This window comes from Malaclemys terrapin, chromosome 1 (genome assembly GCF_027887155.1).
Source record: "Malaclemys terrapin pileata isolate rMalTer1 chromosome 1, rMalTer1.hap1, whole genome shotgun sequence".
NCBI lineage: Eukaryota > Metazoa > Chordata > Testudines > Emydidae > Malaclemys > Malaclemys terrapin.
The window spans coordinates 21,172,287-21,197,651 of record NC_071505.1 but is presented as its reverse complement, the minus strand read 5'-3'; the positions used below and the strand labels follow the sequence as shown (position 1 = coordinate 21,197,651).

At 41.9% G+C, this 25,365-nt stretch overlaps 1 protein-coding gene across 3 annotated transcripts in view; it reads right to left on the bottom strand.

Annotated features, from left to right (window-relative positions):
- Positions 1 to 650: 650 nt before the first annotated feature.
- The window catches only part of HGF (hepatocyte growth factor), a 79,131-nt gene continuing 54,416 nt past the window's right edge, over positions 651 to 25,365 (bottom strand). For all 3 annotated transcript variants that reach the window (XM_054017337.1, XM_054017328.1, XM_054017347.1), the window contains 9 exons: positions 25,253 to 25,355; positions 23,748 to 23,887; positions 21,959 to 21,997; positions 21,323 to 21,419; positions 17,739 to 17,813; positions 14,556 to 14,699; positions 12,804 to 12,910; positions 6,230 to 6,375; positions 651 to 3,564 (listed from right to left, as the gene is read on the bottom strand). In XM_054017337.1, the coding sequence (XP_053873312.1) occupies positions 3,391 to 3,564; positions 6,230 to 6,375; positions 12,804 to 12,910; positions 14,556 to 14,699; positions 17,739 to 17,813; positions 21,323 to 21,419; positions 21,959 to 21,997; positions 23,748 to 23,887; positions 25,253 to 25,355 (1,025 nt within the window). In that variant the 3' untranslated portion in view covers positions 651 to 3,390. The remainder of the gene's footprint in view (positions 3,565 to 6,229; positions 6,376 to 12,803; positions 12,911 to 14,555; positions 14,700 to 17,738; positions 17,814 to 21,322; positions 21,420 to 21,958; positions 21,998 to 23,747; positions 23,888 to 25,252; positions 25,356 to 25,365) is intronic.

The window sequence follows — 25,365 nt, the reverse complement described above, 5'->3', positions numbered from 1 at the left end:
TGGATCAAAAATTTGAAAAACAAAGCTGAATTTGGGTTAAGAAAATGTCAGTGACTGAGGGTTTTTTCCTAATTACTTGTTTCATAGCCTTTACATGACTACCACCCAATTTTTCTCTTAAATATGGCCCTGGCCAAAACTGCATCCACAGAGCCCAGGCAAATGCCCATTTAAGTCAGTAGGAGGCGCTCCTGGTACTTCAATGAGCACTGGATCAGGCCCCTAGTTGTTATAAAAAATATTGTTAAAACAATGAAAAGTCCCTTAACAGTGTCCTTGTGAAGGAGAATGCTGTAGCTATAACATTTGCCTGGTACAGTACCATTGGTACCAACAAGAAATATTCACAGGAATAAATGAAGTACAAATTAATTACCACGTCCTTATTCTTCTCTTTCCTTGCTTTTCAGAGTGTCAAATTCCCTCCATACTGAGAGAGAGCGCGCGCACCCCTAAGCAAGTGCTTACAAACACATTAAGTTCTAGAGCATTGACTCTGCACAACTCATTTTACTGAGATGCTGCCCAGAACAAACAGGTAAAAATCCTTACACATTGTCTAACAAAAAACAGTATATTTATCATATATATATATATAAAATCATATTGTCCTCTGCACAGCAGACGATTATAACTAAAATACTTTAGGATCCAATTAATTTTATTTTATTTTGTTGGTAGACATAACAAAATGCCTGCAAATGTAATACAGTGAGCACATAACAAGTCTTAGAATAGGAAAAGTAAATATGTCATTGTATACTTTATCCACGCTCTTCTCAATGGCACAAAATAAAAACTCACTTGGAGTTCCTCATCTCTCCTTAAAAGTTAATCCTTTTCGTTAAGATATAGTCAGTGTATATTTAACGCGAATATACACTTTACATAAATGGCAACAATTTCTTGTAAGTGCTACAGGCTAAATCCTGCCCTCTGCTGGGCTGGAAAACAAGAGGAGCCTTAGGGAGAGTGTATGAAGCCTAATCCTGTTCACTAGCAGACAAAGTGGGAGGTACACCCAGCTCACATCCAGGCATACAAGTGATGAGCCGGAACCTGGAAGCCCTTATGAGTAGTCCTACTCATGGGAGTACTCCCATTTTGGTCAGTGGGACTACTCACATGAGGAAGGATTTACAGGAACATGCCTATTTATCTGCTTGCTGCATGACCTCTTGCTTTGCGCCAGTAGACTGTTTTGGGTGTTATTCAGCGAAGCACTTATCCATCCCTATTCAGCAAAGCATTTAACTATATAGCTAACCCATTAAAGTCAAAATGCTTTGTTGATTAGGGACAGTTTGGGGAATCAATGCCTTCTCAGCCTCCCAAGGCAGCTCCCCTGCATGGTTATTTTTACCAAGGCAGGATTCTGCCCTGTGTCACTTACATGTAATTATAGTGAAATGTTCTTTACTTTTACACAGTGATGTCAGTTTAGGGGCTATGTAGTTAGATATGGTACATACTTTACAGTCTGCTATCTGAAACATATGCATTTACATATGGTAGTTCATGAATAAAGTAACAATGAAGTTCCTTATACAATTTAACGTACAGTAGTAAGTACAATGGGATTATATAATGTATCATTTTTCCAGCAGGTACATGGTAATTAGTGCCATCTAACGTAAAATATTGCCATTTGCTAATTGTTTAGTACTTTCAGCTACACAATACATATTCTAAAGGAGCACAATGAAACCTCATAGATGTTGACTGTTTGCTCTCTTGCTCCATTTCTAGTATGGAAAATTATGGCCCTAAGTGTGCAAGTAGACATGCAACACAAGCATAAACCGTTAGAGACATGTTGCATACTTTACAACAGGCCAGATTTATCTCTGCAATAATTCTATTGGCTTCAAAGAAGTTTTACCAAAGATGTATTGTTTAACCAAATGTTTAGGTTTTTCTTGAAGATAATATATCACCTATAAATAAAACATATTTAATGTTACTGAAATCAAAAGATGTATGTTCCATTCTATTTGAAAGATTGGTTCTTTTAGTGGTTCTGTTTGTTAAATATGAAGGGCTGACATTCCGCCCCCCCGACAGCATATGCCTTTTGCAATGCCCTCAGGCATACCTGAGGGCACAATTTGGTTTTAAATGCATTAATGACAACAATATTCTTTTTTTTTCCTGTTGATTCTATCAGCTCATAGTCAGATTCTACTCTTATCCTGCTGTAAATCCAGAGTTATTCCCTTGAGTTACTGAGAAATCTGGCCCAAACTCTCTATTACAATGCAATTAATTTTAACAGTAAAAATGGTCTGTCATTAGCTAATCAGGATACGTTCCTGGGATCCCACGAAATACACTTTTAGGTGTGTTTTTTAAATCCGAGGGTTCATCTACACTGCAGCTGGAGGTGCAGTTTCCAGCTCTGATTGAGCTAGCACACTAAAAGTAGCTGTGTAGCCACAGAAACCTGGGCAGCTGCGTGGGCTTAGCCGCCTGATTGCAGCCCCATCAGTGACTCTAGATAAGTACTCAGGAAGCTAGCCCAGGCCATTGCCAGCACCAACAGCTACACGACTATTTTTAACTTGCTAGCTCAAGCAAATCTAGCACGTATAGATTTGTGTACATCTACCTGAGCAGTGAATTACACCTCCAGCTGCAAAGTAGATGTACCCTGGAACAATTCAAAAAAGACTGATAACTTGCTAATCGACCTGTTTCTCTGTCTCATCCCTCATCCATAGGATATATTGTAGGACAGCAAGTACAGAGCCAGATCCTATAAATCCTATGTAAAAGGAGCTCCCATTGACTTCAATGATTGCTCTGTTCATGGAGGGCTTGCAGAATTGGACCCACAATGAAATGAGCAAATAAAAAGATATTTTAAGTTTAGCATTTAACATATTTAAATTCTGCATATGGGGGAAGAGAATTAGGTCCATATATGCTGTTCTTGATCAACGCACACAGCTCTCAATAGAACTTTTGCCACAAACAGAGAGCAGTACATGGTACATAGCAAGAGTAAGGGGTGTTAAAGAAAAAAAGGCTTTGTTTGTTTCTCATGGACAAGCTGATCTGGAGAAGCAGCCTAAAGAGGCCACATGAGCTATTTCCACAAAACACTTCTGCATTCAGCAATAGTATCTTTGCAATTTTGTTTACCCATTCAAGTATCTTCAGGAGATATGTCACCATACTTGCATATACTGTAGCTCACTTCAACATCTATAAAACAACACTGATAGACAAAATCTTCAGAAAACACCCATAAATATCAATAGAAGATCAAGAAACTTGACTATCAAGTAGTTTTTTTAAAAAATCATGGATCTTTACATTACACATTAATTTCACGCTCTCTGAAATCTTCATGTGAATGGAATTGGTGGTTTTGTGTGAAATATTCAGCTATAACTCAGATTTGTACGTCAACAAGATTTTGCGTATCCACTTGGAGTAATATGCCACTCTGACAAAAATCCCAGGACGATTTGGAATAGCACATCCGCGGCCAGGAACGATAACACCCACTATTATTTTCATCCTGTTTTGTTCACAGACCAAGGGGCCACCATAATCCCTCTAGGAAAAGAGAAATAAAGAACATTAATTTGTGAACAGTAAAAGACACAGTTCCCACTTGTTTTCTTTGAGTTATTGGGTAGCAACCTACTCTAGGAACCTTCAGTAAGACTATCCATGGAGTAGTATGATATCTTCATTTATACAGAGCATCACAAACAGGACCTATATCAACAAACAGCAGGGTTGGCTCTAGGTTTTGTCAGGCCTCTATGCAAAGAGCCACGCAAGAGAGGCTCCATCCAGATACCTTTTCACCTCTGATTGTAATTCCTCCAAACTTCTACATACCAACAATACTGCTTCCTTCCCTCAGCTAGCTGGCAAGTGCAAAATATGTACAGTGTACATAAAAGCCAGTCGGCAAACAGGACAGATGGTTGGAAAATCTCTGGTGCAATGCCAGGCTATTGATAGAAGGGTTCTGAGAGAGCCAGCAGTGATATCCCTCTATCACATGTTGGGCAGCAAGGCCCCTGGGTGCATAGAGCTTCATGTGTTTGCACAGATGGCAAAGGCCATCACCAAGAATGATTCAGAAATTAATTAGCCACAGCTATAAAAAGGAGAGTACCTCCTCTCTCCTCAATGAACAAGCATAACTCATTATTTTTAATGGGTGATACACACATGCATCAATCCAAGCTCTACATGCAAAATTCCCATCATACATGCGTGCACTAGCATGGCACACACTAACTGGCCCAGGTGGACCCTGCTGGCACATAAGAAAAGTTCCCTAGTGCATGCTAATGTAAGCCCATTGTAAATAGTAACATGTTAACATGTGCTAGAGAACTTTTAGTGTGCCTCTGCGGGGTCCATACAGCGCAGTGCACAACACACTAGTGTAACTAGAATTTATATCCCTCTGGTGCTGACTAATGCACCGTGTAGACAAGCCCTTAGTTAGCACTGACATTCTTTAAGTTTTGATTAGCTAACGAACTATAAAATCATGCAATCTTCATTCACTGATGCCAGCGAGTAAGGACTGGGCACTAAGAAGTGTTTGCATCAGATCTTGAAATACTGCCTTAAACATAAAAGATAACTATCCTTGTATCCTCTCCAGATCACTTCAGAATGAACAGTGATTGACCTCTTCAAAAAACAGCTGGTTTTCTTAGCTCTTGCTGATTGCAGGCTAATTCACAGACGATGCCTGTACTATTATAGCATCACCAAACCTGCTGGTGAAATATTGTCTACTGGGGTTTCACCTGCCATTCTGACTTAATTTTCCTTAATCTGATAGCTCTATTTTTCTGTTTGTTCCATACTGATAGAGGTGGCTCCAAGGGGAACACAGGAAGAGGGAAATCATCCACTGGTTATAATCATAATTAATATTGATTCGCTCCATTTCTTCTTACAGGAAAAATGAAGAGCTGGATTTCCTGAGGACTTCTATCTATGCAGGAGTGTCATTTACATCTAAGCACCCACGAGAACTAATTGATAATGAACCAAATGTTTAATTTTGAAGAAAATACATTGTTATAACAAAATGATCCCACTAAGGAGTCACATTAACATGCCACTACCTAAACAGGACATGCCTCCCGCAAGTCTTGGTGCTGTCCTTGGGTAGGGAAAAGTCCATTGTTTTATTTATAGTGAGCTACTTAAAACTTCCTTGTATCCATCTAAACCAAATGTGTACTCATACTAGTGGCTGTTGCCTTCTCCACCCATCATCTCAGCTGGCAGACTGTCAGTCCAAAAATGATACATTACTACAATTTGAGGATTTTGTACCTTTTCCTCTACATCCTAATCAATTCTCACTCAAAGTGACTGATTCAAACCCAAATGAAGTCAGTGAAAAGACTCTCCCTGACTTGACCGAGCTTTGGCTCAGGCTGCAATTGAAGGATACCAACGTATCTCACAAAGCTCTACTGTTCTATCTGGAAACAGAGCTACCATCTGCTATGTCTTTGTTCCTCTGGTAAGATCCCCAGCACAATCGAGGAAGAATGCCAATATATCCCAGAAGTGTATATAACAACTAAAACTGCCACAAATTCTGAATCTAATCTATTTGATAAAGCTGCAAACACTCTAAATCCCAGTAGTCGTTGCATAGATGGTGAGACATCTACCCTGAGAATGTTGGAACTCTGTTCATAGCTCTCTCTTTCTACATCACAATGATGTGGCCTATTTTGTTAATTTCTTGGGCAACTCCTCACTTGGTTAAGCAGCTAAACTGATTGCAATCCTACTGGCAATTCAGATAAACTGCTACCGCTGCTCACAGACTGCCTGATGTTGCCACCTTATTCACACTGAATAGTACTTACTCCACAAACAGACCCCAGTCCACCAAAGTATGTGATTTAACCATGCTGAGTAAACTTTGCATGTGCTCAAGGGCTTTGTTGGATTGGGGTCATAGTCCCATTGATTTCAGAGGAACTAAGAATAAGCTATTATCCAATGCAAGTCAGGGTGGCAGAAAAGAGTCTTCCAGAAAGAGACCTTTGTTTGCAATGTGCATTGAAAGGAAATAGCATCCATGTTTTCTTTCCACTTACAAATTAAATGCAGAGAGAATAATTAGGCAAACACTAGGAAAGTATTACTGGTAAAGTAAAAAACAACCCCTGAGCAGATGTTTGTAGATGCTTGCACTCTATTTATAGCCATACTATTTTACCTCACATGGTCCAGTGCCAATGCCCTCAGCCCCAGCGCAGATTTCTGACTCGTTCACAGTAATCTTTCCTTTGAGATATTGGTTGCACTTCTCATTTCCCATAATAAATAGGTTTGCTACTTGGAGCAGGCCATCAAAGTGAATCACTAGCATTGAAAACAAGAGCAACAGTCAATTGTGCACAAATTATATTACATTTTAATGAAAATGAACACCAAGTACAAAAACTGTTTATGCTGATATATGTCACCTTACCAGCTGCACGGTCTCCCAAACTCTCCAGTAATATACATGCATGTTTTAGATTTCTTACATTTGTTACAGCTAAATGACAGGTAAGAAAGTGTGTCTGGAGTGTGTTTAATATTTTTCGATTATAATACCTGGAGATGTTTGTTGTACTTGTAATAGGGTTACCCCTTTTTCCCGGACAAGTCCAGCTTTTTGGTAATCAAACCCCCGTCTGGGGGAATTTCCAAAAAGCCGAACATGTCCAGGAAAAATACTCCAGGGACGCAGGGTCCAGAGGCACGGGGGCTGCCCGAAGCCGGTAGCGCTCGGGCAGCTCGGCGCTTACAGAGCCCAGGAGTTCAGGGAGCACTGCAGCCGCCAGAGCCCGTGAGGGGAAGTACCCGGCCGGGCGCGCAGGGTCCGGAGGCATAGGGGCTGCCCGAAGCCCAAGCGCTACCGGCTTCACAGTTTGCCGGGCAGCCTCCAGATCCTGTGCCCCCAGCTGGGCGCTTCCCCTCTGGGCTCCAGCTGCGCTGGGGAAGCGCCGGCCAGGGGCGCAGGGTCTGGGGGCTGCCCAGCAAACCGTGAAGCCGGTAGTGCTCGGGCAGCCCTTTCCGCGTGGCTCGGAGGGAGGAGGGGGAATGCAGGGCGCTCAGGGGAGGGGGCAGAGTTAGGGCGGGGGCTTTGGGGAAGGGGCAGACTTGAGGCGGGGAAGGGGTGGAGTTGGGGCAGGGACGGGGTGGGAAAGGGGCGTGGCCAGGGCCCCATGGAGTGTCCTCTTTTTTATTTTTTAAATATGGTAACTCTAACTTGTAAGAGTACAAGACTGGAGTATGGATTTCTGGGTTCTATTCCCTAAACAACCAATGATTTGCTGTATGACTTTGGAAAAAATCACTGAGGGTAAGATTGAGACTTTGGGTGCAATTCTGACTCCACAAAAATCAATGGGAGTCAGGGCTGGCTCTAGGCACCAGCAAAGCAAGTAGTTGCTTGGGGCGGCAGATTTGCAAGGGGCGCAAGAATCCAGCATGGGAGCTGAGAACCAACAGGGGGCCCTGGGAGCTGTAGTTCCTTGGTTGGCTCGCTGCCTATAGAGCCAGCCCTGAAGCACGGAAAGAACTACATTTCCCAGCATTCCCTTGGCCACTAGCAACAGGAAAGGGTGTGGGAAAGGAGTATGGAACTGAAATCTGCAGCTTGCTGTGAATGGTAGGAATAGAGCCAGCTCTAAGTTTTTTGCCGCCCCCCACCCCCGCGCCCTGGGCTCCCCCCGCACCCCTGTATTGCCCCAGCCCTGGACTCTTCCCCCCCCCACGCCTCCTGCCCCAGCCCTGTGCATCCCCTCCCACACCCCCTGCTGCCCCAGCTCTGGTCCGCACCCGCACCTCCTGCCGCACCAGCCCTGGGCTCTCCCCCGCCGACACCCCGTGCCACCCCAGCTCTGGCCCCCACCTGCACTCCCCTGTTCCCCCAGCCCTAGGCTCTCCCCCCACCCACACCTCCTGCTGCCCCAGTCCTGGGCTCTCCTCCCCCCCCCCCCGCACCTCCTGCCGCCCCAGCTCTGGCCCTCACCCGCACTCCCTGCCGCCCCAGCCCTGGGCTCTCCCCCAAAGAAGGAATTGGGGGGACTAAATGGACGATGCACCTCTCTATCTGAAGCCTAACAAGGGAGGTATGTGGATCCCACTAGAATTTAAAATGAAAAGTAAGGAAGGGGAGGCTCTGGATCTGGGCAGCTTTAGATACAGTACCAGGAACTTAGGAGGATTTCCACTTCTGAGCCATGGAAGCAGAAATTGACTTTTCCTTTCCAGATATAGCTAATATTCAGAAAGGGAATCTAGCACCTGCCTTCCAGATTTGAACACCCTCAACATTCAGGAGTTCTCAAGCTCAATTTGGGCAGCTGTTACTTCATTTCCCCCAAATCAAATATACTGATCCACTGTAACTTGCTGTAGAAAAAGTAGAATAAATTGAGCAAGAAATGCTTCCCAGTGGTTATTAGGACTGGAATTGCTATTTTCAACAGCCATTGCTTATTTTTTTATTTTTTTTAAGTTTTAGTTTTATTTGTTTAAAAGGAAGACCGTGATAGTGCATTCCCCATAGAAACAAAGAATGGAACAATAGAATAATAAAGGCACCTCAACTTTTTCTCATTTATGTAGGACAGTCTTATAATATGCATCCAGATATCCTCCAGTCCCACAAGCTGAAAATTGTTCCACTTTACTGCAGTTCTGTAACCATATGGGAACCAGTCCTGTCTGTGTTCTGTGCACATCCAAAATTCCTGCTGAATGACCTGCCCTGGGAGTGAGTTACCAGTGACCCAGGGCTAGGGTGGCAGGAGGGTGCAGTTGTGGGGGGTGGGGGAGAGGGTAAGAGCCCAGGGCTGGGGTGGGGGGCAGCCAAAAAATTTTTTGCTTGGGGCAGCAAAAAACCTAGAGCTGGCCCTGATGGGAGTTATGTCATTGACTGCAACAGAGCAAGGATTTCACCCTTTGTCTTGCCCTGAATAAAAGGCAATATGCAGTTGTGCCACCCTCAGATCAGCCTAGGGAAGGAACTATGACTTAGGGTATGTCTACAGTGGTCCATGCCAGCTGCCTTGGGCCTTGGCCTAATGGGATGTTTAATTGCAATGCAGATGTTCAGGCTTTGGCTGGAGCCCAGGCTCTGGGACCCTGGAAGGTGGGCGGGTCCCAGAGCTTAGGCTGCAGCCTGAACCTAAATATCTACACCGCTATTAAACATCCCCACAGCTCAAGCTCTGTGAGCCCAAGTCAGCTGGTACGGGCCAGCCACGGGTGTCTAATTGCAGTGTAGACATGCCCTGAGAGTAACAATCACAAATTCCTCCTCTCCCTTCACTGTTCAGCTACTCTGGATAGCACAGGGTTGAAGTGCAGAACCAAGGCTCTGCTCACACGCTACTCATCTGTTTGAGGAAGAGGAAGTAGCAGCCCACAGAGCTTGCTCTGCATGTAGAGTGGCAATCTGCTTTAGGTATGGCATATAGCATAGGGGCCTCACTTGCCTGTTCTCTGAGCAACCACATACGGGAAGCTACAATATTGCCCTTGATCACACTGTGACTTCGTTTTCCCAGTTGTAAAATGGGCATAATAAAAGTTCTCTACCCGATAGGGATATTTGTGAGGACTAATAAAATCATTAAAATTTACAAAGTATTGTACAAGATCCTTGGAAGAAAGCTGCTATGAAATGTATATTATTTTTTTATGAAATAATGTAATAGTTAAAACTACTATTAATTATCTTAGACTAATTTTTCTTTTTTTTTGCTGACAATGCTTTCTCTTATTACTTCACTGTGTTGAAATCTCTTTTTTCCCCAAAATAGCTTCCATTTTCCTGTGGATTTTCTCCACTTTCTCTTTTGTGGATATGATGCTGTCAAGTCCCATACTGTAACCATCTCCACACATCCAAGAAGAAATGGCTACATGGGGAAATTGATCGGAATAGCTATTGCGGAATAAACTGTTCTGGAATAGTTGCCCATGTGGACACTTTTATTTCAGACCAAGAGGGCTTCTTTCTGGATAATGATTAACCAGAAAAAGGCACTATTACTCTAGAATAAGTGTCTCCACATGGAAATTATTCCAGAATAGTTAGAGTGCTTTAAAAAATCATACCCTAACTTATTCCAGAATAATTTCCCTGTGTAGACAAACCAAAGAAAACATAGAAATGGCCATATTGGGTCAGACCCATGTTCCGTCTAGCCCACTATCCTGTCTTCCAACAGTGGCCTGTGTCAGATGATTCAGAGGGAATGAGAAGAACAGACCGATTATCAAGTGATCCATCCCCAGTTGTCTAGTCATAGCTTCTGGCAGTCAGAAGAACATGGGGTTGCGTCCCTGACCATCTTGGCAAATAGCCATTGACGGATCTAACCTCCAGGAACGTATCTAATTCTTTTTTGTACCCAGTTATACTTTTGGCCTTCACAACATCCCCTGGCAACAAGTTCCACAGGTTGACTGTGTGTTATGTGAAGTACTTCCTTATGTTTGTTTAAAACCAGCTGCCTATTAATTTCATTGGATGACCCTTGGTTCGTGTGTTATACGAAGGAATAAATAATAATAAATAATACTTCCCTATTCACTTTCTCCACACCGTTCATGATTTTATAGACCTCTATCATATCCCCTTCTAGTCATCTCTTTTCTAAGATAAACTGTCCCAGTCTTTTTAATCTCTCCTCATGTGGAAGCCCTAATCATGTCTGCTGCCCTTCTGTGTACCTTTTCCAATTCTAATATATCTATTTTGACATGGGGTGACCAGAGCTGCATGCAGTATTCAAAGTGTGGCCATACCATAGATTTATATAGTGGCATTAGGATATTTTCAGTCTTATTATCTATCCCATTCCTAATGGTTCTTAATATTCTGATTGTTTTTTACTGCCACTGCACATTGAGCAGATGTTTTCAGAGAACTATCCATGATGACTCTAAGATTTCTTTTTTGAGTAGTAACAGCTAATTTACACCCAATCATTTTGTATATACAGATGGGATTATGTTTTCCAATGTGCATTAATGTGCACTTATCAACACTGAAGTTCATCTGCCATTTTGTTGCCCATTCACCCAGGTTAGTGAGATCCCTTTGTAGCTCGTCGCCGTCAGTCAGCTTTGGACTTAACTATCTTGAGTAACTTTGAATCATCTGCAAATTTTGCCACCTCACTGTTAACCCCTTTTTCCAGATAATTTTTGAATATGTTGAAGAGCACTGGTCCCAGTACAGATTACTGGGGGGACCCTGCTATTTACTTATCAGAGATAGGGCTTCTTTTTAGAAACCTATCAGCTGCCATTCAGCTGACAGATCGGGCTGCAGTTAGTGTGGGAGGGTTCTCATACAGTGTGTGCACCAACACTGGAGGGGGATGGAACACTTTGCCAGTGGGTTTCACAGCTATTTGCTAACAGCAGAGGAAATGTCGGATTCCATTTCTGGCTCAGGGGTGGAGAGGAGAGCATGTTCTAGTAGGTGTAGACTCTTCTGCTCACCCCCCATAAGTTTAACCCATTCTCTCCAACCTATCCCTGTCCCAGTCCTGTTTTTTCCCCCATCACTAGCTCCTCATCCCAGTCCTAGCCTCCTTGTCCAGCAAGTCCTAGTGCCCCCATCTCTAGTCCCTGTCCTAGTTCCCTCCCCTTACAGTCCAAATCTCCTTGCCTAGCCATTCCTGGTTCCCAGCCCAACCCTCTAAGCTCTTTGCCCCCAGTTTCCTTGCCCAGCCTATTCCAGTTCCCTGCTGGCTCCTCATCTGATCTGCCTCTGTCACACACATCCCAAGACTCCAGCTACCTTCCTGATGTTCCCCATCCCCACTGGCTTCCAGTCCAGGTCTCTTTGCCCAGCCAACCCCAGTTCTCTCTCTCTCTCACACACACACACACACACACGCGCGCGTCAGACCAGTTTCCCCTCCCCGCCACCACCTCATGTTCCCTACCTATTGATTCCTAGCTCCTAGTATCCTTGCTCAGCCAGTCCCAGTCTTGCCCCCACCCCAAACCATGAGTCCCATTTTCCTCCTCATACTCCAACAGCCTCTAGTCTGTCTGCCCACCCCTAGGTTCCTTCTCCGAATCTACTCCCCCCAACCCTGTTGCATTCCAATCAGGCAGCTTTCTCCTCCAGCAGGACAGCACTGAGAGCACTTGCTCTCAGTTCCAGTGCCCATCCCTGGCCCTCAGCAGCCCAGGCCTGCAATTGCAGGCAAAGTCTTGCTCAGCCCTAGGCTGGAGCATGTGCACTACAGATAGATACTTAGGTGATTTTACCAGTTAAACTCTAAGCAATGTCCACTGAGCATGTGTTAACTGAGATTTTTCAAAAGTTTATAACTTGGCCAAAATTGAGCAGATTTTCACAGGGATGACAAAAGGAGCATCTCTGACACAAAGGCCACCTCCCTGCCAAATTTAAAATCCCTGACCAAAGTATGGGACTGCTACAGCTTCTCAAAGAAAATGTCATATTTTTTTAACATATACAAAACCATGCATTTTTCCCTAGCCTCATTCTCAGACACAGCTGAACTGTTTTGGCTTAATTTTTCAATAATATTCAGCTTGACGAAGACATCGAGCAAGGAAAATTTCATCTGAAACAGTTAAAGTTTGGCAATGTTATAAGCAATTGAAAACAAGATCTTATAATGGGACATTTTAGGGAACTTCAATATTAGGCAGCGCTACTAGCCCTGCCTATCATATGCTGGGAATGGGAACTAAGCAGCATATATTGTTTCACTCAGTTTTAAAAACTAATATCTTACATCCTGTGTGTCCCCATCCGTAAACACTGCAGGTGGTCCTCTCTGGAATGGTACATCCAGAAATGGGCAATCTGATGAGATCCACAAAATTATTGAATACTACAGCTCTGCAAAGAGAAAATAAAGAGTAGATATGACGGATCTTATATAATATTTTAAACTGCTTTTTAAAAAAACAATATGATCTACGATAGCTCACAGTAATAATTAAAAATTGTGCCAAATTTTCTGCTTTATTTTTCTTCTCATGAAAATCTGGGAGTTCCTTTTAACTGCTTTTTGAATTGCAGATGTTATTTCTCAAGCAGCTTTCCTGTAGTGCTGTTACTGCTTTTATTCTGTTTAATTTGGGTTTTCTGTACAAAGATAAACAATGAAGGCATAAAGAGGATACCCTTAATTTGAATAAACTTTTATGATAATACGAAGGGTCATATGTACAAAAGGAGCTCACTTACAATCTAGTGTTTATTTTATTCTATAAATTAAAACCACACACCATTCTATTTAACGAGACCTGATTATCAGGAAGAAAAATACATGTAGGGCATGATTTTTCAGAAATGGCATTTGTTTTTGTTGGTTCAGAAGGTGAACGTGCATTTTTAACATATGTCCAAGAATTTGGGCTCCGTTCCTCGATGGAGGGCTCATTAACTTGAGAATCGAACTACATGTGCAAAACAGACTCTCTGGTGGTTGCTATTCCACACCAGTTATTGGGGCTACTGGATCAGCATAAAGATTTGTGAGCCCATTCTTGGTTAGGGTGATCAGATGTCCTGATTTTATAGGGACAATCCTGATATTCGGGGATTTGTCTTATATAGGTACCTATTACCCCCACTCCCATGTCCTGATTTTTCACACTTGCTATCTAATCACCTTATTCTTAGTCATCTCAACTGTGGCCTTTTATGCCAGACTTCATGGGACCAGTGTAGAAGCTGTTTCTTTAGTACATAGTGAGTGCACAGGTACCATCTTTCAGCTATTCTGCTAGCAGACACCAGAATAACCCCTAAACAGAGACCTTGTACTGGACACAAGAATGACAAGTCAATTCCACCAGCAATGAATTGCTAGTAGAAATATAATCTAGCTACTATCCTTTGCATCAGCAAAAACTCAGGATGGCTGAAAAATCAAGTACATACTGTGAAGAATATTAAGCCAATCCCCAAAACAAGAAAACAAAGCTTAGCAACTAATCACAAAATTATAAATTATATCACTGTGAGTAGAGTTGGTGAACATTTTTGTCAATGTTTTTCAATGAAAAATGGCTTTTTCCACACACACACACACACACACACACACACACATACACTCCACAAAGTTTTGTTTTCATCAACATCTTTCCTTTTTTGAAGGGGGAATTTTTTTTCTATTTTTTTTTCCATTTTATTTGGATGGGGAAAATCCTACTATTTTGCTCTTTTACTTTAACACACCCTTTCCCAGTGGGGTGGGGGAAGTTAAATATTGTAAAGGTTTTGTTATTTCTCCTCCCAAAAGGATTATTTTTGTTTAAAATAAATTAAAATTTTCAAACAAGCTGAAAACGTTGTTTCTTTTGATTTTTTTCATGACCTATGCTTACTTTTCCTTTTTATGATCAGCTGTAAGTGTGAGTTTAATCTATATGGACATAATCTGTATTGCTACTATTTAGGTCTGAGCCCATAGTTCTTTCTTAGGCAAAACACCCATCAACTGGAGATCCTGGAGTTAGGAATATTAAGAACTAACCTGGCAAGTTTCAATAATACCAAATCAGACCCTTCAGGTCCATACACCAACTGGGAGATGTTCAGAACTTGTTTGTGTTTCTCTTCTCTTCCTTTGATATTATGAACTCCAAGCCATGCTTCATAGTCTTTCAAATCTTTGTACCTGAATAAGGCAAATTTGGTATGACACATTGGCATGTTACTTGGTCTAGTCTCAACACAAACATTTTTTTGGTATGGTAACATTCACATATACATGGAAAGATATTATCTGACACTCTTTGGTAGCGATGGACCCACACTGCCATTTCCAAGTCAAATCAGAACTTTTCCAAAAAATTCATCATGTTCTGATATAGTGTTTTGGTCTGGAAATAAAGTTCACATCCAGTTCTAAAGTTTTCCAAAATCCAAAAGCATTTTGGTTAGCGTCCATCTCCACTATTCCTGTATTCTCTTTTTTTTTTTTTTTTTTTTTTTTGCATTTTATATCGATTCCACCAACTGTAAGATTGCATTATTTCACTTTGCAAGTACTGCAGCATGATAGAGAATGTGTTAACTGGTTATTAAAATTGTGGCATCTAAGACAAGAACTACTGAAGTATTATTTTTAAAAGTGGAAGTGATCCTGTAGCAGTTTACCCATCTTTTATCCACTTCTATATTAGGAACATTTATGATAAAAATATGCAGTTCATTTCCACGTATATTCATGGCAGGCCTCTTAGTCTATACTCTGGAAGATGCTAGGTCAGTAAATTAGAACACTTAGTAATTCAGCAGTGTCTAGAGGGGAAAACAAGTATGGATAAAATAAGAACTAATAGAAACTTGCATCCAAAACTCAAACGGAACCTTTTGGAAGACCCAACAGATCACACTTTTAAAAATTATTTAGTTTTCATTTGCACAATGAAACTATACTTCCTGATTTCAGCCAGTACCTAAAGGGGATGAACTCAAAGTTTGTTCTGTTTGTATTTCCAAGGCAGAATAAGAAAGCTCCAGAAATTTCATGACCTCTCGGAATTCTTGTGAATATTCAGATATTATGGAGAAATGATGGCTAAGTAGTAAGGCCTGAATGCACAAAAGAAATTAGTTGTAGTAATGCTGAGCAGGGCCGGTGCTTCCACTAGGCGACCCTAGGCAGTCGCCTAGGGCGGCAGGATTTGGGGGGCGGTATTTTGCCGTCTTCAGCAGCAATTCGGCGGCGGGGGTCCTTCTGCTCCGTATCTTCGGGGTGCTTCAGCAGTGGGTCCTTCACTCGCTCCGGGACCCGCCGCTGAAGCGCCCCAAAGACGTGGAGCGGAAGGACCCCCCGCCACCGAATGCTCTGGGGAGAAGCGCTGCCACCTAGGGCGGCAAAAACCCTGGCGCCGCCCCTGATGCTGAGCATCACAGCACCTACCTTTTAGGTGCCTAGAAAATCACTGCAATTCACTAAGCCTGAGTTAGGCACCGTGGCTCCTATACAATGAATGATTGATTTGATTTTGATTGATTCACAGAAACCAGTATGCTAGGCAGGGTGTCACCTAAACTAGCCAATGGGAGATGCTGACCAAAGGTGAGTGTCAAACCCTACCACCTCCTAGAGATAGGCGTTTAAGTCCAGGCCCCAGGGAAGCAATTAGGTCTGCTAGCAATTCTCAGCTGTGAATCCTCTCTTGGAGTTAGGCATCTTTATGCCATTTTAGCAAGCTGCTGAAAAGGAGGGAGGGAAAAGAGGAGGAACACACTCATAATTTTAGCCAACTCATGAGGATAGTCACCTGGGATGTGGGAGGCTCCCAGTTGAAGTCTCCCTCCACCTGAGGGGGAGAAGAGATTTGAATTGGGATCTATCACTTCTCCAGTGAGTGCTCTAACCACTGGGCTATGTGACATTTGGATACAGGGCTCCTTCGGTCTCTCCTGGTGAAGCTGTTGCACTCTGGGTCAATAATTAGTCACCGGGGGACGTGATCCTGGATCGCTCATATCCTAGGTAATGTCTAACCATCAGCCTATAAGGGCTTGTCTACATTACCTGCTGGATCGACAGGCAGCGATCGATCCAGCGGGGGTCGATTTATCGCGTCTAGTCTAGACGTGATAAATCAACCGCCGAGCGCTTTCCCATCAACTCTGGTACTCCACCAGGGCGAGAGGCGCAGGCAGAGTCAATGGGAGAGTGTCAGCCATCGACTTACCGCAGTGAAGACACTGTGGTAAGTAGATCTAAGTACGTTGACTTCAGCTATGTTATTCACGTCGCTGAAGTTGCATAATGTAGATCGATCCCCACCCCACCCCCATTGTAGACCAGGCCTAAGTTATTCTCATGCATGTTCTCTCTCTCCCCACCTCTCTCCTCTCCCCGCCCAATGACTCAATGGGTTCAAACTCTGCCACACAAGTCTTTCCCCTTAACTTCTTGTTTCCATTCTTTTAAGGGTTTGGATGGATGGAATGTGCCACTAACTGTAATTTTTCCCCCCTAATAATATCCAAACTTTCAGATTCTCAGTGAACTGAACCTTTGAACTTCTTGAGATTTGCCCAGGTTTGTATTATACTCTAGCCCAGTGCTTCTCAAAGTCAGGCCATCGCTTGTGCAGGGAAAGCCCCTGACGGTCCGGGCCAGTTTGTTTACCTGCCGCGTCAGCCAGTTCGGCCGATCGCGGCTCCCACTGGTTGCGGTTCGCCGCTCCAGGCCAATGGGGGCTGCAGGAAGCGGGCCGAGGAATGTGCTGGCCGCCCTTACCGCAGCCCCCATTGGCCTGGAGCGGCGAATCGCAGCCAGTGGGAGCTGCGATCGTCTGAACCTGTGGACGTGGCAGGTAAACAAACCGGCCTGGAGCACCAGGGGCTTTCCCTGCACAAGCGGCAGACCAGTTTTGAGAAGCACTGTTCTAGCCAATTCCCAGCAGTAACATGAAATTAAATTTTATAAAGAGGCAATTGACTAATCATCACACTTGAAAGAGATAGTCGTACTTCATACTTGTCTGTAAAATGTCCAGTGCTTTTTTGGAGCAATGATAATGATAATAAATGAATATCAAGGTTCCATAAAGACACTCATTATCAAGAGAGAAGGACTGAAGATAAAGCAAGAGGGAAGACTGCAGGGTTTAAAGGGAAGATTCATTGTACAACAGGCTTAAAAGAAAGAAAATACATTTCAACAATGCAAATCTACAAACTACTGTACCGAGAAGGGAAACATTGTCTTGCTGTTAGAACCCAGTTTTCCTTTACCAAAGTACCTCCGCAGATATGTTTATTCCTGAAAAAAAAAAACGGGGAAAAATTGTATGATTTGTTTTTTACCAAGCCAAAACTTCTAACAGCACTTCTAAGGCCACCGTTCAGTTACACAATCATACTATTTAAGTAAATGTAGTGCCATTAAAAGGTAGATTGACAGCCCCAGAAAATGAATATTTCCCTCTACAGTGCAGCTGTATCATGGATAATATTGTAGCAATGTAGGCTTTCCTCAGATTGCCCTACCAACCCGACTATCTCTAGAGATGAGAGGGAAGTTCATTTCTCTGTTCATTCATTTTTTGGCCTCAGTGCTGAGACTAAAATAAGGGAGCCAAATGTAAAACTGTGATGTGGCTATCTGTCTAGTAGGAACTGGACTGAAATTACCAGCTCATTTCACACAGGCCCCTAAACTGCCACCAGATGGTAACAACATTTGGTCATTACTCAACTAGATTGTATTCCAAGTATTGACCTAAAGGTGGAAAGTTCCTATTTGATTACCAATCCCTTGGGTTATCCAGTCCCCGCATACTTCAGTTGGAAACAATCTGCAATGTGTGATGACCTGTGCGAGATTATAGAAACTGTGGCATACTATATCATGTAAAATTAAAAGGATTAAATATGACAGATATTCCAGGAATAAAGAAGAGAATCTGGAATGCAGATTAATTAGTTTACTTCTTTCTACTTCCAAAATCGTTATATTTATTTACTGCCGCTCTTTGGAAGGAGAATCTGACACATCAGTACTCTGGGAAAAGCTTAACTTCTCACATTTTATAAATTCAAATCATACAGATGTTCAAAGCTTTAGCAAGAACTACTGGAATGAGCCCAAATTCACTTATGCTTATTCTATGTTGCAGTTCAAAGATAGCAGACTAACACAGATGTTTGCCTTCTACTTCTTTTTGGACTGTATTTCGGCTCGGGAACAACAAGTTGGGTTCTTTTTAAAAGAAAGATTCTGTCCAGATTCCTTGAAACTGCATCACAAGTAAGAGTACATATAACCTTTTTGTTAGTGTCACTTGGCCAGATTGGCATCATCTCATTTAGAAGTTGTGACTGGTACATACGCAGTGGCATACACAGAGGTCAAAATTCTGCTTTAACAGTGGCACAAATCCAGAGTAACTTCTCTGCAGATGAAGTTACTCCAGATTTACTTAAGTGTAATCAGTAACAGAATCTGGCCTAGATCTCAGGATGCTCAGGGTAATTAATTTTCTTTACATTTTAGAGATGGGCCTTAGCTGCAAACTATGGACCCAGATCTGGTTTTCAAGCAACCCAAAGTTTAAAGCGCTTCAACTCCAAGTTTGGTTTTGCCCATTTTACCACTTTCTAATGTTTCAAAACTAGGATTAGGAGACTGATTCGATTTTGAAACTCTCTCGTTCCCCCACCCCCCAAAAAATGTTCTAGAGTGATCTGAGGTTTTGGTTCAGACCTCTATTTAAATTATTGGGTTTGTTTCTAACAATATAACAGTTGAATAATAAAACCATATTCTTATTCACCACCAAAGTATTTTTCAATCATAATTTTGTTCCTTGTGAATTTTGCTCACCCTCCCTACTACCAAACAAATGAAAAGCTTTTTGGAATTCACCTTTCAGTAAAAGACCCCATAATCTTTTAAATGTCTCTGGTCCTTCCCCCAGCCACTGGTCATTCTGTCTCTCTTGAGGCTATATTGTGGTATGGCCTGGGACACAGTGTCCAAAGACACATTCCAATTGGCCAGTGGCTGGGCTTTTTCAATTATGTCACCTGTGCAGCGACCCCTGACAATGCACAGATGAAGCCTCATCATCAAAAACCCCACAAAACAAAGCTGCTATGTCCATTATGGGTATGTGATAGAGAAAAGTTAATGGGAAGGGGAACAAAGACAGTTAGGGCGGCAAGAGAGGTAGCAGTGACAGGTGGACAGAGGGAAGCACGGAAGGCAAATATATCTGAGATTTAGACAGCCTACTCTTTCAAAATGCTTTTTCTGCAGCAGTTTGTGGCCTGCAAGCTACATTTAACCCGCTTGCCAGAGTAAAAGCTAAACTGGGAGTTGCTTTTGGTGACCAAATATTAAAGGGGAGAATCAAGACACCTGCCATAGTAGGCAGGTAGAAGATAGCTTTGGAAAGGGTCAGAAATGTGCATATATGATAGGGTTTGGGCAACTGTGGTGTAAGAGAAAAGCCATGCCCACTCCTTCCTTTTCCTTTCCTCGAGTCATATAACAAACCTCCTTTTCCTTCTTTGCTTGCATGTGCTGAACACACTTGTCTGGTTCAACATAGCACATATGCACCTGCCCTGCTTTGTCAGTCATCCAGCTGAAGTCAATGCTTCACACGTTAAGCATGCACTTAAGTGTTTTGCTGATCACGCCAGCCTTGCAGGATCAATCCCTCAGCCAGCTGGTCAGCAGCTTAGTCAAGCGGACAAAAACATTGTTTTTTGTCAAACCAACTGGGACCTTGAGACAGACCCTGGAAATATTATAAATGAGAATTATTTGTATTATGGCAGTGCTGAGGAACCCCAGTCATGGACCAGGACCTTACTGTGCTAAGTGCTGTACAAACGCAGAACAAAAAGGTGATGCAACATTCCTGTTATTCAGGGAACATGGTCACCATAGAACAGTTTGATCATCCAAAATTAGCTTTTCTAATAGAAAGTGAGTTGGAGATGGATGGGGGATGGGAGGGAGTACAAAGGGCTCAAATCGTCCACAGCTCTTTAAAGAAAGGCCAATACAGCTATCAAAATAGTACAGAAATATACATCATTTGGAAAAGGCAAACAAATGGGTTAGGAACTGCATTTTGTGGAGAAACAGAATAATGAGTTTAAGGAACATTCATTTTTTTCTGTTGGTAGTTCTTCATATGGTACCAAACGGAGAATATGAGATAAAATATTACCATAACTGTATCAAATAAGATCTTGCATAATGTAATCTACATTTCCAGCTGTGGACATTAGGATCTTGTTTTACAGGGAGAAAAGGGATTCCCTTATTGCTCATATTTATTTCTCATGCATATTGCATTTCAATTGCATGTAACGACATGAACAGATAAGTTTAAAATTTGTCACTGGTGTAAATCCTGCATATCAGCTTAAATCTTAATGTATTGCTGTTAAATTGCAGAAGGCAACGTGCAACTCAATTTTCTTACAAGAGTCACTGAAACAAACATTTTAAGGCTGGACGTGATGCCAATGATATAAATGGAGCTACAGTAGCTAATCTGGAAAGCAGAAGGTTATGCATGTTTTATAAAGAGCAGTTCTTATACATAGGACAGAAATAATGAGCTTATAACCAGTTCATTGACATGAAGGATACAGACTTGGATTCAACAGTTGTTCCAGCATATTTCTTCTTTGCTTATGCAGTGTTTAAGCACAATCTATGTGTGTCTTTACTGAGGTCTATGTTTTAGTGTAACCTCAAACCTATATTTTTTAAAGTAGGGTCATCTTTTTTTGCAAAATGATAGTTACCTGTAAGCCAAACTAACCATCCATCCTTCGTTAGTTTGTGTTGGGATTCCATTTACAACTCTCAACTGTTTGGTTGAGGCACAAGAAATGACAGTATCTGAAAGCAGGTCCAGAGATCACATTTTACTAAAAACAGCGGTAGGAAACCTGTACAGTTGCACATAAGGACCACAGAAAGGTCAATTTTTAACAAACAGATTTTTTTCTCTCAGAGCTACTAAAAACATTCAAAATTACATCAATTGGAGTGGCACTAGGCCATCAAATATTTAAACAGGCTGCTGGCATAAAAACATTTAAATAGTTTTAATGTTAAGATCCATGTAATTATATAGTTAATACTGAAAACTAGCACCATACCTCACCATCTGGAAGGGTGAGTTTAAAAATTTATATCACAGAACATCATAAAGTTATCAGCTCGCCAAGGAATTTTAAGTTTTTCTTTTGTAAATCTCATTTTCTTAAGCCTAGAAGTAATTTGCTTTCTTTAGCTGATCTTTTGGCATGCCAGTTAGAAAGGATTGGCTAGTTGTAAGGGACTTATTCCTTTACCTCATACATATACACAGAAACACTCAAAAGAAAGTGGAAGTATCATAATGGGACATACAGTATACAAGTAAAATTACTTACGGTCTAAATTGGTTGTGGTAGGAGTTGTATCACCTTCACCTAGCAGACACACAAGACGTCCATAACAGTGAAAAATAAAAGAAAGTCTAAAATTAAGAGGAGTCATAACAGAAAAATAAATTCTATGTTGCTGATTTTAATAACTCACAAAGATTAAGGCTTAAATGGGCTTTGGAAAAGCCACAAAGGCATAGAGGCAAGAAAGGAGGTAGAATTTCATTTCAGAATTTTTTTTAGCAACATTTAAAAATGTTTATTTCACATTTTTCCTCTTGGCTGAATTTTGGATACATCTGAACTACACGAACATTTACCAATGCATGCATCTGGTTTCACATAAGCATCGGCCTATACTAATAAATAAGGCTGGTGTTACAAAAAGGAGTTACTTGTCCAAATAAAACTGACTGTCCAAGGAAGATGGGTTCCTAGCCCTAACCCTTTAGAAAATATACATCTTATTTATATATTGATATTAGGGAAAATTTATCTGAAGCCAAATTTGTTATCTGAATATCAACTCTATATTCCAGTTATTTTTTGAATTGCTTAAGCTTTGTTCAAGTTAGGAGAACTTTCATCTGTAACTATGGGTTTGAATCCAGAAATCGCACTGCCAGTGGTGACCAAAAATAATTACCATTGCCACATAGCCCACCAATGCTTGCTGTAAACAATCCAAGAGTACAGATAATAAAATTTAAAGCTGAAAAGGTTTGACATTTGTTCAACTATTTCTTTTCCTCTACACTGACAAAACAAAACAAAACACTTTTTACACAGTTTCTTTACTTTCAACAGATATAACAGCACCTGAATCAGAGGATCTCCTTCTAAGGGCTGGTCTACACCTAAAACTTAGGTTGACCAAGCTGTATCATGTGAATTTTTCACACCCCTGAGAGACATAGTTGAGTCAACTTAAGCCCCACTAGACACCACTAGCTCAGTGGAAGAATTCTTCCATCAACCTACCTACTGCCTCTCAAGGGGATGGACCTACTACAGCAATGGAGAAACCCCTTCCTTTGCCGTAGCAAGTCTCTACACTACAGCTGCGTGGCTGCAGCGATGCAGCTATACTGCTGTAGTGCTTGCATTGTAGATATAGCCTGAGCATGGTTGCAGTGTTAGGGTCTCAAAAAATGCTGCCAATTGCTCTTATGAATTAGTGTGATTTTATTCCTAAATCCTAGAGAGCATAGGAACACATTTCTACCTTAACCCAAAAGCCTATTTTACTGTTTAAATGTTCTCCCAGGTTATGAAGCATTTCCGGTTTTAAGATACAAACTGAAGATAAACATCTTTCAAACTTAAATGCGAATTCCATATTTCTCATCATGAGCTTTCCCCCCACTAAGTGATTTGTCCAAGTTCACATGGGAAGTCTGTGGCAGACAGAAAAAGGAATTGAACCTGGATCTCATAAGTTCCAGGGTAATGCCCTAGCCCCTGAATCATCAGTCCTCCTCTCCTTGCTTTACTATCACCGGTAATCCTGTAGTGGGCAGGACTCCTTCATCTGCTACAGCCCTTTTGTCCTGCTGTGGCAGCATAAATGAGCCTCAGAGCCAGTCAAGGGAGACTCTCCCTGGCACAGGCTTTGTAGAAGGCATTTTCCTCCCCATTGCCCCCAAGTAATGCACCAATTATTCATGATAAAAGTTTAAGTTTTGTAGTGCCACATGTAACAGCCAGAATATAGACAAATGTACATGAAAACAAGATAGCCAACATTATACAGCTGACAGTCATTCCCAGGTTGCAAGGCATCTTCAGTGCTTACATCGAGAAACTGGGCAGTAGTCCCAGGGAATGAGAGGATTGCTTGTGTAGCACCAGGGACCATGAGCATCATCATCTGGATTGCGGCAGTAGTTTTTCTTCAATTTGCTAATATCTGGTTCCCTGAATACTGGTATGTGCCTACAGAAGAAAACATGCTGCCAATAAGTATGTTACTATGAACATTCATTCCTAATTTTAAATGAATTCACATTGACTATATTCAAGCATAAGGACTGCAGGGAGGGCTGCAGAGTTGCTTTGTAGTTGCTTCAAGGCATGGCAGGAAAATTAATTTCCTCAGCTTGATATCAAGAAACCTAGCACAAAGCTACGTATTCAGGCTGTGTGCTCAATGGGAGGCTTTGGGCCATATTAAAGAGCAAATACTAGCTCCTTTCAATTAAGTGAGAGTGGCTGGTGAATCAGGATTCCACGTTCCACACCAGAGATCAGAGAGTGGCCTAAGAATCCACCCACATGCCTTAAAGACTCAGCTTGTAGTGTTTTCAGAGTATGCCCGAACACACGCATACATGTGCATAACAACAGGACTTCTGTTCCATCTAAACTGTAGAGATTTTCTACATATGCTGATGAGAGTGGGATGAGCCAATCAAAGCAGACAGCTTATCGGTCCCAATTAGAATAGACACATTTGTACATTCAGATCATGACAAATCCCTTCAATATAATTGGTCAATAATAGCAGTCAACATAAGTGTATAGCAATTCACGTATTGTACAGTGAGAAAAAACCAGACAGTGACTACACAAACTAAACACACAGCACAAATCAGAGAGCAGCGAATTGCATTACTGAGGTAGAACAGTTTCATTAGGGGCCAGTAGTTGCGTGGCATCCCTGCACGCTGAATGGCTGAAACAGTTCCATTTGTGATTAATCTTGTGAGGAGGGTGTTGTACCTTTAAAGCATCTGCACTCTCTGCTGTGGGAGTTATTTAGAGCCCCTTTCTGAGCAAATTGAATTGGTGCTCAGAATACAGTTGAGTTATGGACAGTCCAGAGAGCAATAATTCTTGCTTAGAACCTTTCTTGGGTTGTTTATCCATTTTCATCTTAAAACCAAATCGAAACTATGTCTATTAAACTGAGTTGCCTTTTCCACCACCAATCATCTTGGCTTCCCATTGAAGTAAATGGGACTTGAGGATGCTCAGCAGGGAGCACTCAGAAACTCGCAGTACATCATCCGTAGGGAGCAACTATGCTACATTCCCTACCCTCCTCTCCCACAACTTTAAAGGGTAGAGACGGGAAAATCCCTAGCAATGAGTGTACTGGCTATGAGATCCCAAAGTCTGTAATTAGTGGCAAGTCTGAACAAAGACACATTGTACAATATACTTAAATGTTGAAGGAAATTATGCTGGGAACTCCAGGGGATATTTTGAAGTGTTTGCTTAAGACAATGAGGTGCCAATTGGAGGTGGTGTTTGTGCAGGACTCATTGTGCATTCTCTTTATGTCTTGTAGCTACACACCTCCTTAAGTCATCAATATTCTTGTCCCACATGGAGCAAGTTAGCCCAGATCTTGTCTTAGACAAATTCCCCATGTAATTCTTGCCATTCCCATGATAGCAATCTGGAAAAAG